The sequence below is a fragment of the Anser anser genome (assembly GCF_964211835.1).
Source record: "Anser anser genome assembly, chromosome: Z".
Taxonomy (NCBI): domain Eukaryota; kingdom Metazoa; phylum Chordata; class Aves; order Anseriformes; family Anatidae; genus Anser; species Anser anser.
Window position 1 is genome coordinate 44,050,960 of NC_139723.1, and position 15,442 is coordinate 44,066,401.

At 39.1% G+C, this 15,442-nt stretch overlaps 1 protein-coding gene across 2 annotated transcripts in view; it reads right to left on the reverse strand.

The window, feature by feature from the left end:
- Positions 1 to 15,442, reverse strand: part of NTRK2 (neurotrophic receptor tyrosine kinase 2) — a 202,575-nt gene that overhangs the window by 83,638 nt on the left and 103,495 nt on the right. For both annotated transcript variants that reach the window (XM_083818799.1, XM_083818798.1), the window contains one exon: positions 582 to 770. In XM_083818799.1, coding sequence (XP_083674925.1) covers positions 582 to 770 — 189 coding nt within the window. The remainder of the gene's footprint in view (positions 1 to 581; positions 771 to 15,442) is intronic.

The following is a 15,442-nucleotide window of genomic DNA, read 5'->3' on the forward strand; positions in this document are numbered from 1 at the left end:
TCTAACTGAACATGAAATAATTCGTATGTGACATCTACTGTCCACTGAGCAACCTCCCGCTCTGCTTTTCAACATCTTTTCCAGTTACAGAGATTGAATTATACAATTAAATTAAGATAATGGAATTTTTAATCCTTATTATTCTTATACCTTTACAAATACTCAGATTTCAAAATTAGGTTATGTTCATTACCAAAATGAAAGCAGTGAGTATGTAACAATACTGACTTTGTTTTTGACCCAGCATTTGTTTTGTCCCAGGAAAGCATTCAGTGCACAAGACTGGCTAAAGACCACTGAAATCAATGGAAAGGCTACCAGTGACTTTAATGGAATATGGACTGGGCTTTGAGCATAACACTGATGACTTAATTAACTCATTACAAGGGCCGAATTTGGCTTTGACAGATGTAAAGCAGTTCATCCCATGTATCTTTAACAAACTGCATACATTTTAACCCCACCCTTCCACTCCCAGGAATTTAGACTTTTTTTTTTTTTTCCTGTTAGCTCTGTTAAGGAGCCCCAGCACTTGCACAAAAAAATGAATGACTGGAAAACATATATTTGTTTGTACTTACAGGTGTCTGGCTTGAGCTGACTGTTGGTAATGCCAAAGTACTGAGGATTTTCGATGACGGGAATCTTTGTCATCCCAATGATGACTGCGTCAGGACCCCCCTCAGAAGAAGATGGAGTGTTACTGCCATTTGAGATGTGATGGAGAGGACTGGCTGAATCATCGTCATTGCTTATAACTGAAGAAGGACCTAGAATTATAAACAAAGATTTGCCTTAATTAGGAACATTTCTTTTCCCTCAGACCATTCCTTTTTTTTTTTTTTTTCTCCAGTTTATCCTTCATCTTAATAGTCAAATGCTCTATTTATGTACCTTGTTGATCTTACCTCAGGAATTTTATATGTCTGGGTGGAGATGAAGAAATAGCAGGAAAAAAAAGAAAGGAAAAAAAAAAAAAGAACACAGTAGTAGGCCATTAGGAGTTGGAAAGTGAAGTAAATTTTTGCACTGGTAGATCACCTAGATTAAATATGTCAGGGTCCAGCATAGTCTGTTATTGAGAAATATCCCTAAATAAGGTATGAAATACACATAATAAATTTTTACCTTAAGACTTTCTCAGATCACAGAGCAATAATACCTTTTCCCACAAACCTGGGGAAACAGCTGCCTTCTCTTTGAGGTGGCATTATAACAAGACAAAAGACAGAGAGAAGATGGGCTCATCCTAAACTTGGAAACTGTCATTTCTGAAAGACAAAATGGCTGGGAGCCAAAATCAAGAGGAGAATGTAGACAGTCACAGAAGGTGCAGAGTATGTGCTCAGAGTAGTGGGAAAGACCTGTCTCACACTACTGTGAGATCTGGGGTCACTGCACAGGTGCTCCTCCAGAACAGGATAATATTCCTCTGGCTCCTGAGGCCCCATCCATACCTGAGACTAATCACATTCCAGAAAGAGGTTTATTTCGATCAGTAATTTAATGACTGTTTTTGTTGTTGTTGTTATTGTTGTTTTGTTTTGTTTTGTTTTCACTGTGTACTCTGTACTTTCAAAGAAAGCACTATGGTGTTAAAACCTCATAATAATAATTTAAAAAGTGCTTAGCAGCATGCTCCACTTCTGTGAGCTACAGGGGCTTTTGAACTAATGGCAAGATCAGTGCAGATACCATTTGAAATCATGTGATCTAACACTGCTATTTGAATTCTCCATTACATCTTCCAATATACAGCCAATATTCAAAGAAAACCAGAGTCACCATTTAGCAGTGACAACATGTTGCCTAATCTGCCCATTAAAGAACCAGCAGAGATCACGCATGCCACATGTCAGACCATTCTCCATCCACGTTAACCTGTGTTTTTGGTGTGGCATTCCCATCTTCTAATTTTAACAATTAATAGATGATGCTAGCAACAGATGGAATGGTTCACCCTCTTGATGTGCCTGTCCTGGAAAGGCATCCTTTGATGATACCTGTGTTTGCCGTACCAGCAGAACTCATAGGTGGGGCAATTGTCTCTCTAAAGAAGGGGGTAGCACAGATGATCTTGGCAAAGACAGCTGTTTACTCCAAGTCACCAGCCACTCCTCTGCAAAATGTCCCAAACTGAGCTTTAGGTTGGACGGAAGAGAACAGTGCAGAGGCAAGACAGATCCAAGTAACCCCAGCACACAGATGACATCTGTATTTGCGGGAGAGATGGGGGACATAGAGACAACAGCAGATCATGCAGAAACATCACGGAGGATGTAAGAGAAGATGAGGAGGATGCAACACAATATACACACAAATAATGAATGAGGGCAGGCCCAGACACAGCAGCCAAGAAAGGTCAGGTTTATAGAAAGGAAATTTAGACTCTCTTACTGTTTTGTGGTGCACTGTATCATAACAGGAACACTTTATCATTACATGGTATGGCTCACAGGAATAAAACTTAAATAATTTGGCATGTTGCTATTCAACTGTAGCTTTAGAGGCTCAAGCATACTCCCACCCCTGTCCCGCTTTCCCTTCTCCCCAGTTGGTTTAATGGTGCATGAGGGAAATGTTCTCATAGTTTGAAAAAGTACTTCCCCCCCTAGCCTGAAACATTAGAGGTAATTTTTCAAATGCCTTGCACTTCACTGGAAAGTCACTGTTGACAAATGTAAGTGAAGCCTAGATCTCTGCAATTTATCAAGTGAAATACTAATACCAAGGCTGTTTTTGTCATTACTGATCACTGAGATTGATTCTACTAGGAAAGCTGCCAGGATTAAGAGTTTTTGGTGAAGATTTCTCTAATGAAGTGCAGAACCCAGAACCTGTGGGAAAGGGTCCCTCAGATGGCACACAAGATACTTATGTGAAGTCACAACACATTTTTCAGGTGCATGGGAGTTGTGTGTGGTAGAGTTAGAGTGCAAACCCATTTAAAACTGCATTCAGTTTTTTTCTAGAGATCATCCTTAGGCCTCTCAAATTTCTGAATGTCAAGCTAATGGCACCAAAAAGCAGGCAGGAAAATACACATTTTCTTGAGAAAATAGAGTCCTTTTATACATATTATATAGTCCTAATATAGATTTTGTATGAGGGTCAAATCCCTTCTCTTACAGCAAACAGGCAAAATCTCTTGCCTCTGTAATTTAATAGACGCACATCTCTTAAGTCCTTTTCAGCCTTGTTGTTCTCTGCTGCACAGGAGGAGGCTCCTTTGTCATTTTTTGCTTCCACTATACATGTAGTGATGGCAAGGAAATACATCCATTACACATTTCTGGATGTTAGAGTGGTATAATGAATAGAAACTTATTCCATTCACCAAATCATTTCTTACTATTCTAAGACCCATTTTTGTGTGGTGAACTATTTTTTCAGTCAGTATAAGCTGCAAAGTGCTGCAGGTGAAAAGTAGACAATTGTTCTATAAATCTGTTCCCTCAATTAAGATAACTGGTAAAAGCTAGTCTTCCTTGTGGCATGAAATAGGTTCCAAGTATATTCAGCTCTCTGACGTAGCTGAGGAAAATGTGGAAAATGAGGTGATTCCTCAGTAAGTATGCAGTAGTCTAAGAAAAATTCAACTCTGGGAACTCTGTGCTGTGTCCCTTGGTGTCCTCTCTCATTTATTAGAAGCTAATCGGCTCACGCAATAGTCTTTGGAAACAGTTGTTCGGAGTCAAAAATCCTATTTCCTTTTACTGTGTATCTCTTCTCTAGTTAAGCCAAACAGAACTCAACAGATGGAAATTTTTGTGTATCAGAGGCAAGCTGAGCTCACATCCTTTTAAACAGCCTCTTTGCTGGGACCTTTTCGTGAATATGAGCAAACTGGTACACAAACTGTTTCCATATTTTCTTGTATGCCAGACTACACTTTCTGTGAAGTTGCATTTCATCTTTTGAATGCACTAAGTCACATTACAATTACGGGCCAGCATTGCAGCTCACTCCTCACAGCAGCAGCCTCTGACTGATATTCCAGTAATGCAAAACCATTTTCCAGAACGCAAGATGAGCCCATCATCTGTGCTGACAAGAAACTTGAGCAGCCCTGTTCTGAATTTGCACTAAGCTCAAATCGAAAGACAATTTCTTAAAGTACCTTAAAGTGTGGTTTCATGGAGATTAAATGGGGTCACTTCATTATTTTTCAAAGGCAGAATGAGTATGATAATTACACCTACTATAGATTCTGTTTTTTTATCAAATCTACTGTTGATTTCACATCCAAAATATGAAAATTTTGCACAAAATGTCTTTGGTGGAAGTGAAAATCATGGGTTGTCAGTAGCCATTAGCTATTGCCAATAGCAGATTCACAGTCAGCTTGACCTTTTAAGAAAACTGCAGAGGTTTTCTCTGCCTTCAAATGTGCTGCCCAACATCTTCACTAGATATCACTTTTAGACTGTGTTTCTTATCTTAAGAAGACAGAAGCTGGAGCCAGATGAGAAATGGTAGACTGCCTTGGAGAAGAAAGATGAGAGCTACACTCTGCAGGGCTGAATTTCTCCTCTCTCTGATGTTAAGCTAAAATCTGCCCATTCTGCATGGCCTAGACCTAAGAAAAATCAACTCTGCATACAAAAATAGCAACTATCAGAAAAAAAAAAAAAAAAAGAAAAAAAAACCACAGTGGCATGTAAGAAAAACAATTATATTCTAAACTGGCATGCTATGAAAAAGCCAAAATACTCCCCACTTCCTAGGCTGTGAATGAACCTCACGGAGATAGTATGAGGACGAGCAGAAAGAGTGCTGCTATTTCTGGCCAGAAGAAAGAGGTTCATGATCATAAAATACATCCTTTCCTGCTGCTCTTTTTGCCATCAGAGTTAATGCAGTTTTAGCATGCATGCTACCAAGATCTACCCACACTGTTATTTGCTGGGGCTAGGTTTTGCTCTGCCTTATTCCAGATTTCTGCAAATACTTAGGTAGCTGGCTGTGGCAACACATCTGACTACTGGCTGCCACTGAAATAATCCACATGACCTTCCTGTGTATGAAAGTACAGAAAGAGTCCCAAAGTGAATAATAGCGTGACTCAGCTAAGCAGGCTCAAAAAAAAAAAAAAAAAAAAAAAAAGAAAAAGGAAAGGTTCTCAAATGCAGAATCAGAAGGAACATATGGTTATGGTTTGCACCTGGCATGGCCTTGCAAGTACATATTTTCAGACTTTAGTTTAGATGGTCACAAACAATCACTGTGTGCATCTACTTCTCCCTTCACCTACTGTGTTGAAGATGTAAGCAATCTACTCTATGCATACTCTCTGAACTCTAACAAGAGCTCTTGAAGACAGCAATATCCTGCATGCCCCTTGCAACACCCTTCTCTGCGTCACACATCACTTGAATTATTCCTGAAGTTCACTACGAAAGGTTGAGCCAAGCTGGGAGACAATCGAGTAGTTAATTCTCAAAAAACCAGACAATTTTAACTTTATGATTGGAGCTGTGTAGTTACAGGGACACATCTGCTTAGCCGGGTGTTAGAAGGCAGCTCAAGTAGAGGATTGTTTACAGAGATGACTTTTGTGCTGTGATGCCTTAATGACAATAGCTCCTTCCATGACAAATGGCACTCAATGCAAGGAAGATTCTTCAATTGATGTTGCACTAGCATTGGCTCTTCTTGCTTCAGATCCTTGTTCCCATAGGCACAAGGAGCAGTCCATGCAGGGATGTAAGGTAATGGCACACCATCCAGTCAAAAGCAGGCCTGTAAGTGCATGTCATGTCAGTAAGCATCACCTCTGCTGGATTTTAAGGCCATACTGAATCTTCCCTCTTTCTCCTTTTGGGTGGGGTGTATTTTTTAAATAGTTAAATACCTTGTTCTAAAAAATCAATTATTTATGATTTCTTTCCCTATAAGAGTCCCATATTTGCTGTAGTTTTTTTTTCTTTTTCCAGGATTGAAAGGTAGTTTATTCTTTTCTGCTTCAGCAAGACCAGAGATGCAAATTCGCTTGCTATCAAGCTAAGATTCACGTCTCTTACCAGAAATGACATCTTTTAAGCTCAACCCTTGAATCCCTGTTTTATCTTTCATTCCCTCTAAAAGACAACTCATCATTCATGACTTGGTGCACTTTTTTTCTGACCAGTGCTACAAACATTACTTTGAATATTCCTTTGCATTCCTAAATTCAACAACTGTAGGTAACTGTGATACTGAATAATGTTTATGCAGTTCTATTAGACTGCATAAGGAGCCCAGCCTAATAGAAGGTAATGCAATTATTGCAACATTACTTTATATTATTGGTCTCTTAAAATGCTGCATGCTGAATACAGAGAATTGAATTAAGAGGCATAAATAGAACACAAGGAGAAAAAAAATCAAAGCCAGCTGAATAAGCTTCCCAAGGAGAAACCAGTTTAGTCTCACTTTGGTTGGTGGAGCTGTTCAAAGTAAACTCAGATTGTTCTGCAAATCCAGAGTGCGCTTGTTAAAATGATGCTCTTTGCTTTGCAGCTGCTGATAATTTTAATGAGGGAACACTCACAGCATGGTGCTCCTCTGCTTCCTCAGCAGTTCAGCTGTGCAGAGCAATAGCATTTCTTGCTTCTCCTCACCTTCCAGCCAACCCTTCTTGTCTCTTGCTCCCAGCCCTGCCATGTCCCCAGAACACAGCCATTAGTGTTAGCCTTATTGCTGTCATCTCAGTAGTCACTGCCATACTTAGTTTCCAAATTAGTATTATAGGGCTGATACTCCTCTGATTGTGGCGAAGGAAATACAAGAATAAGATCACCCCAAGCAGCATTGCACCCAAGTATAATGCTTCTTGCTTCTGCTACAGAAGCACATTGCTCTTCAGAGCTCAAACAGTGTATGCCCTTCTACCCTGGTGCAGCACGCTGAGCCAAATACTACATTGTAGGCATTACATTTGTGACTCAGAAAACTGAGACTTGCCAGGCTTGGGTGTTTAGAGGATAAATAATTTCACATCTTCTGACAGGTATCATTAATCTGTTTAACTGATGTGCACCCACCAATGCTTGTTTAAGCTTGCACTCTCTTGGTTCTTGATAAGTGAGGTAAGAAAAACTTTCTGATGCTGCCCAAAAAGGTCAGTTCCCATCCAAGAGCATGCCCCCAGGAAGTCAGGGGAACCAGAATGCATGTTGATCCAGAGAGCAAGAAAACTTCCCCATACCCAGCAGACTAATGCCTCCAGTCAGCACATGATCCAGAGACTCCCTTTCCAACAGTCTCTGAATTACAGAAGAAAGAGGGCTCCTCAGAGATCTCTTGCAGGAAAAACTGGCTGGAAATAGAGGTTTAAACTCAAGAAGCACCCCACAGGAATCGATTCACCTACAACAATTGCAGAACAAAGGGGAGACATTTGTTTGGAAATCATAATGGAGCCACAGTACTTTGACACAACATTTCACTTGGGTGATCAAGTCCCCTAAGTGTTTTGCATTTGTTTTCAAATGAAAATCAATGTTTTGTCTTTCCTTATTTGTTGCAGCTCCATGAGAAGACCAAATTGTTTAGTTCTCACTGTATCACATTCCTGCAGAGAAAGTAAATTAGTGACAGATTATTTTATTTCTTACACAGAATAGCTTAAGAAACACATACCCATGACTGTAATTAAATAAAAGGTGCATTAGAAAACTCTATAGTGCCAAATATTCAGTGTTGCTAGGTGTGAAAGGTCAGTCACAGTAACTTAAATGCTTTTCACCTAAAAAGCACGTTCTTCTTGCTGGAAAACTTATTTCAGATGCCTGACTCCTCTACAGAACATGTAATCTGGGTAATTTCCACTGAAATGGCTGTGCACAGATTTTAGCCACTCAGCTATTTCATCAGGCCTTTTTGTTGTGGCTTTACATCCAAGAGCCACAGCTGCTTATCTGTTTCATTCAGCTTTATTCTGGAGCATGATTGTGAAAGAGTCCCAGTCAGTGCCAATTAACTGCTTTTTTTTCTTTTTTTTTTTTTTCTCACAACCTCATCTACATTGTCATGTATACACACATTCACACATTTATTTATGCAAAGCCTAGAGCGTTCCAGAAGTCAAGCATTCCACAAGTCAAGTTCTGCAAGGGAGGTTTCCAGCTAAGGAATACACCCTAGGATCCCCTAAGGGACCACTTCATAAAGCAAGTGACTCCCCAGAAACCATGCAACCTATGGAACAAAGGGACAGATATACAGGTGTCCAGGTCTGGGACAGGCTGTCAAGGTCATTCACCCAAGAAACCTACTTTGTAGCTCTGCAAACCCATGTAGGAAGAAAGACAAGGTCTCTAATACATATATTTTTTTTCCGGGGTGGTCTGTTCAAGAGGGAAGGTGGGTAACCCCCTCTGTCCAATTCCACAGCTGACTGTTCCCACAGATGCCAGCAGCAAAGCCCCATCCCACAGCACAGAGGTTGCTGATTTCTTTCTCCTTTCAGCCAGTGAGGCACTTGAATAACAGATCTCACAGCTGCAATCTGGTACATACCTTCAAAATCTTAAGCACCATGACCAATAAATCCTCACACTTATCCTCTGCAAGGTACATGCTACTATTATTCCCATCTTGGAGGCAGCGGGAAGAGCTCTGTTTAGCTTGCTGATTTGCCCAGTGCTGCAGGCAGGATCTTTGTCAAAGTCATGGCCAGGACCAGGAAGGACAGCCAGCCCCTGGTGCCAAACCAGGGAGCACCTGGAGAATTATAGCTCTCCTTCAGCCATAGGATAAATGGTGGCTGTACAGCTGCCCACCACCCCATGGACATGTTCACAGTATCTGCAGCTCAGATGATGTGCCCTATCTTAAAGAATCAGGAATTTATGGCCTCTCATTATTGGTAGTCAAATGAAACACAGATCTGAGACAAAAATCTAGCAGGGATGTGGTGTATTAATCAATATAAGTATGTGAGCCAGAAAAGTAAGGATACAGGGCAGCAGAAAATGTGAAAGAAGGAAAGGAAAAATGATTTATCTTTTTTAATATAGATCACCAAGACCATTTATTATAGCCACCTGCAGGTTTAGATATCTAGGAAACGTGGGTAAAATTACAATCCTTCAAAAATACTACAGTGAAAAATCACTGCAATAAGAAACAAGATCAGCTGGAATGTGCTTGCTGTTGGCATCAAGTAAGAAAGAATAATTCACCCCAAATTAGATCCTTGTTGCTTTTCATTTCATTTAAAAACTATTTAATTAACATTTGCTTACTCAACACTTCTCATAAATAATCTAAGGGTTAACATTCCCATTCCTAGGACTGGGAATGGTCCTCTGTTGTCTAGAAGACAAATACAAAGCGTACAGAAGCAAGACAAATTTTTTCATGCTGCTTTGACGGTTAGTCTTTGAGAGAACTGCAAAGCCATCTGGAATAGTCAATTTGAATAATTTTGCAAAGTCTGTTTAGATAGATATAGCTAAACATGGTGAGAAAATATGGTGGATATACTAGATTGTGTTGAAATGTTCGCTGATATTTTTTTGTTTGTTTGGATTGTTTGTTTACTTATTTATTTATTTATTTATTTTTGCATTGCTAATTAACCTTATTCCCTTCTTTAAGCTCTCCCTGATTAGTTTCCTGGAGTACAGAGATACAATCTACAGGCCTTTCCTATCCAAGCAAATCAGCTGAAAACATTACATGGAAAATCTCTAGAAATACTCTAGAGAAACCTAACAAAAAATGAAGAATTTGAGGTGTTTTTTTATTCTAAAGAGATATCTGACGACATTCACAAGGACAGCCTTCAAGACTTTTGCAAATGGAAGGAAACAATATTTATATCATGCTAAATGGGATTCAGGAGTTGTGTGATAAAATTTTTTCAAATAAGACTGAGGTGAAAAGTTACAAAATTTCCCTCGGTCATTGGAATTGCTCATTAAAAAGTGTAGACATTTCTACCTCTGGAGATCTTAAAGCTATGCCAGGCAAACATCTGTTGAGAAAGATACAAGTATAGTAGATACACGCTTAGGACAGGGAAGGATGATTCCTTTCCAGCCCTAATTTTCCATGATACCATATAGGTAGACCTTGAATGGTCTTATGCAAAACACTTTGACACTTCAGATGTTGACTGATGCCTATTCAAAAGTGAACAGACATGCAGCTCAATAAACACATTGCTTATATAAATAAAATACATAGATCTCACTGCATTGGTAGTTTACTTTTCCAGGCTGCACAACTAAGATGTATAGACAGGTGAGAAACACACCATTAATGTAGGACTCCAAAGTCTACAGTGGGGTTATTCTACTAGAATATAACTTATATCATTGAATTCTTTACCTAAAATCCACCGTCACCCCCATACCCCTCCCCAGCCTCCCATCTTAATTGTTTCTGAAGTTTTCATTAGTGAAAGTATTAGTTACACGACACTGTAAAACAAAGTTTTGTATCATTTCACCTTTTTTTTTTTTTACAAGTTAAAGTTTCTTACAGGCTTCCAACATTTTGTGAATTATAAAGGCAACACTATATTACATTGAAGTATATCTTTCAGTTTGTTCTCAACAAACATCACAGCATAATAGCTTCCAATTCATTTTTCATTTACATCCACACTAGCTAACCTTAAACATGACAATCTTTACAGAAGCAAAACTAAATGATTGCATGCAATCAACCCAAACATCACACTCAAGTGATAAACAGTATCTGCAGAAATGCAGCATTGCTGTCTACTCGATTCTTACTGAAGATATCCTACAGCCCAACTAAATATTTTTTGGTATTGCACCAAGTCCCAGCCCAGCTCCTCTTCATCTCCAAACACTCCCCATCTTTGAAAACAGGCTTTGAAAACCAAATTCAAAGGACCATCTACACTTTACAAGGAGGGCATGGGAAGCTGGTGAAACAACTTACCAAGCTGGTGAAACAACTTACCAACAACCAAGTCCACCAATTTACTCTTTGTCAAGTACTCCACTGTCCACTTGGGTGAACAGACTTTGAGTACCAATGGCCCAAATACTGCATGTGTTCAGGAGGCAGTATCATTTGGAATAGAACTGCTAGAAGGACAGGAGGCTTCAGCCCAGGAGAGAGGCTGCCCAAAACTGGCCCTCCATGAGCACAAAACAAGTGGTAGCTTACTTTTCTTCCCAAGCATCAATGTCTGACTTTTATTTCAATTTACATTAAATTACTTAGGAACAATGAATGACTCCTTTTGTGTCTCTGTCATCACAGTGATATCATCGGTTTTCTATACAGCTTCTGTCCCTAGAGAACTCAGCAACTATACACTTCTCTGGTCTTCAAACAGAGATCCTAGCCTCTGTTCAGAAAACCTTGCTGGCTTTTGCAGACTAGCCAGAGTCTTCTGGGAAGATTTTTGGTGCTTGGCAATCATGTATCACTAGAAGTTCTTGTGATAGAGATTTGAAGCCTCTACCATGTTTTCCAACATGGAACAGCCTTAGCAACAGACTTACTCTAGCATCTGGTGGTTTTCTGCACCCCTAAGAAATCATACAGAGAAGAAAAGCAACCTCTTTCCATTATTTGCTTCATATCCACAGTTATAGCTTTCTGGATTATACTCAGCTAGATCTTTTGAGACATTGTCTAAAAAACAATTCAGCTTTGGAGACGGGAGGGAGCTAAATGAACTGTTTGGAAGAATATCCCTGCCAATACAGCTTCAGATCAAAGATGTAGATTCATTTCAGAACAACGCCCTTTCTTCCCAAAACACTATTCCTAAGGTTGTGAAGCCTCACATCCTCTTCAAATGCAAATCTCAAAATTCCTGCAGCAGAGCAAATGACACCTGTGTATATAGAAAGGCATCACTTCAAATTTCAGCCTGTCTCAGCACTGTCATTCACAAGCTGTGGAATCAGCTGCACGACTTGGCTGAATTGCCTCTAGATGTTGGTCTTCTACTGACACTCACAGCCACCTCCCCCCGCATGTCACAGCATGCATCCTGTCCTGCATATTTTCTCTCCCTTCCGTCTTTCCTTGAAATTGTCGCTATGGCAAGCAGGAAGCCACCATATGCAGAAAGCTGTTTGTACCATACCAACCAGCTCAGCCATCCCAGAGGTGGCCACACTACAAGCTAAGCTCTGTCTGTTTTGCTACTGCAGACTTGAAAAAGAATACATTAACTGTGAAATTGGTCATGAAAACACAGAGGGTTTGCCAAAATATTGGAAGGACCATTGTTTCTATTCTGCAGGGCTCTTTTTTTCAAGATGTTGCAGAGAATATTTTCACAAATAGCTCCTGCAATGCCTGAGACCTTTGCTAAGTACTCTCCACTATTTTATTTTTTCTGATGTGCCTTCTCTGCTTATTTACTTGCCTCCTTCTTTATGAAGAGTTTTGCCTCTATCTTTGTAATCATTTCTCTCTTGATCACCAGGTTCATCTGCACTGTCTTGTTTTGTCATCATCCTGATTGTTTAACTCTTTGCAGCTTCCTATCACTTTCTAAAACACTTAGTATATTCTGTTTGCAATTAACCGCATGGCCTCCTGTGTTGTTGTTATTTATATATTAGTACTTGTTATTAGTACTTGTTATACATTAGTACTTGTTATTGTCTAATTTTGGTTGATACTCATTTATTCTCAGAGTTTAACTTTCTTTTTTACCAAAAAAACAGCCATGGCTGTTTCTTAGCAACAGATTGATCAGAACAGATTTACATGGGAATCAAATACTCTCAAAAAGGAACTGCTAAAGGAAGCTAATAATATAGCCTTATTCCTGGCCATTAGCAGAAAATACTATAGTGTATAATATAATGGCTTTGTAATTCTGTATGAATCTAAAGAACACATGCAGAACATTAACACTAAATGAAGTAGAAGACGATATAAACTTTCCTTATTAGTGTATCTCTGAGTTGATCTGCAAGAATAATCTCTTGCCTGAAGAGACTGCAAAACAAAACAAATCACACACAGCCACAATCCTCCCTTGCGCTGGACTAGAATCAAAACTGCAGTCTGTAATGGTCACATACAAACAGGTCTCAAAGGACTAGACTACAAAAGGCAGACACATCCATTTCACAAAAAGTGCACGCCCTTACTTCATGCATACCGATCCTAAATAAACAAGCATTAGAGTTCAATGCAGGAACATGGCCATTTAGTACTTCATTCCTGAGATTTTCACAATTTCAGGAAACTGAAACTTTTTCATTCTTGTAGTCTTCAGAAAGGACCAGTTTTCCCTGAAGATTTTTCTACACCTCACTTTGCCAGACAAGGTTTTCCTCTTTTCCTTTTCCTCTTCCTCTTCCTTTCTTTTCATTTTCCTTTTCCTCTTTCTCTTCCTTCCTTTTTTTCCTTTTCCTTTTCCTTTTCCTTTTCCTTTTCCTTTTCCTTTTCCTTTTCCTTTTCCTTTTCCTTTTCCTTTTCCTTTTCCTTTTCCTTTTCCTTTTCCTTTTCCTTTTCCTTTTCCTTTTCCTTCCCTAAACAATGTGCTGAGCTCCAACTGGCTAGTTCATCAAAAGTGCAAATAAAATTAAATATGAGGATAGGGCGAAAGAATGAAGCCAAATATGAAGCATGAAATCCTATGAACAGAAAAAGTGAAACAGCAATACCAAAAGTCTAATTCTCTGAATTGTACTAGCAACAGAGATTAATTTATCAAATTGACAATGGTGCAAAGTCCTTATGAAAGACAGCAGAATCAGGACAGCTGTCTTTTTATTAAGAAAGATGACATCCTTTTTGGCAAATGAAGACTTGTGCTGCTGTGGCACTTAGTCCTGTCACTGAAAGGCAGCATCTATAATATATAGCTGCATATGAATTATGCTAGGAATGGGTTAAAGTAATAGATCTGTATTATTCCCAAGAGGCAATGCCAAAAAGGTAATTGCCCATATTTGTACCACTAGGTTATAGAGAATGACAGTTTCATGTCTTCCTAATGGTTAACTGAAAATCTATAAAATCCATTTCTCTTTCCTGCTGAGAAATTAATGCAGAACCAAAACCTGAATTCCAACTCCGGTCATACTCGCACAAAACTCCCAGGGAGAAGTGTAAAGACAGTACAATTTCTTTCATGCAAACAGAGATGTAGAGGCTACTTAGCTAGTTTTTCATAAGGGTGCTGCTGGGTTTATTAAAATCAGCAAGACCTACATCTTTCACCTTTCACTCATGCATTCACAAGGACTTAGAGAGGAGGGATGGATATGATGGGGACAAGTCAGGTTGCTGGAGAGTGTACACCTGGATGCCCCCTGCCTTGGGGGGCTTTCAGGTGGGCTGTGTGCAACAGAGGTAAGACACCTCCAAAGAGAGACGGCAGGAAGCAGCCCACACACAACAGCCTCACTGGGCTTCTCCTGGGGTGGCTGAGCTGCACAATATCCAGAGCCCGTTGTCCCTAGCGAGGCACCAGGCTCTGCAGGAAGGGGACACCACACAACTTCAGGGGTCTCCAGTTTGGCTGCCAGCTCCCACCACTCAGTCGTGGTATGCTTGGTAGGTACACAAACTCATTTAAAAGAGTGCATGGTTCATCAGCTGAGTGGTTTGAATGTCTGTGCTCCAATACAACTTCACAGAGGCATTAGAATTTGGTTTGATAAGTACCAACTTTTCTTGCTTTACCAGCCAATTTCTCCACATGGTAGTAAAATCCAAGGAACAAAGATATGACAACTTAAAACTGCTATCTAAACAGTCTGCAAAATAAAACAAATATTAAGTACTAATCTACAAGCAGCCTGTAAAATGATAACTCACCCTTTTAAGTTTTTATGAGAAAGTAAGAACAAGAACATCGGTACAAATGTCATTTTTAAAATGAAACTTCATTTTCAAGAGTAAGGTAGCAACAGATTTCTGATGTTTTATATCCCTAACAATGCCATCTAGCACCAATTTCATTTCAAATTGCCAACCAATTATTTCTAAGTTAACTGATATTTATACCCAGGGATATTTATTGTAATGCTTAAGAGAAAAATATATTATTTAGGAATCACCATCACATACAAAATAAAGATCAATACAGTACTAATTAGTGACTCAGGCACCAGCATAAAGATGTCAGTGTTACGAATTAGAAATAAGTCAGTCCTGCTGATTTAAAGTCATTGATCTGGGTTCAAAAGGAAGTTTCAAAGTAAATATCATACACAAATTCATTCAAACCTAGTAGTAAAAAATTAGATTACTTTATTCACTCTGTTCGTAACACATGACTAAAACTGCAATATAGCACTATTTTACACCTACATAATCTTCTAAATTATCATTTTGTAGAAAAAGTGAAACTACAAATAAATACAGCTCTTACAAGGAATCTGGCTATTATGGATTAAAAACCACAAAAATCTTACCATTTTGGAATTAAAATTTTATTGTTTCATTTTGTTAGCATTTCCTTTTTATGTTAAATGTCTGGCAAGACCTAAGA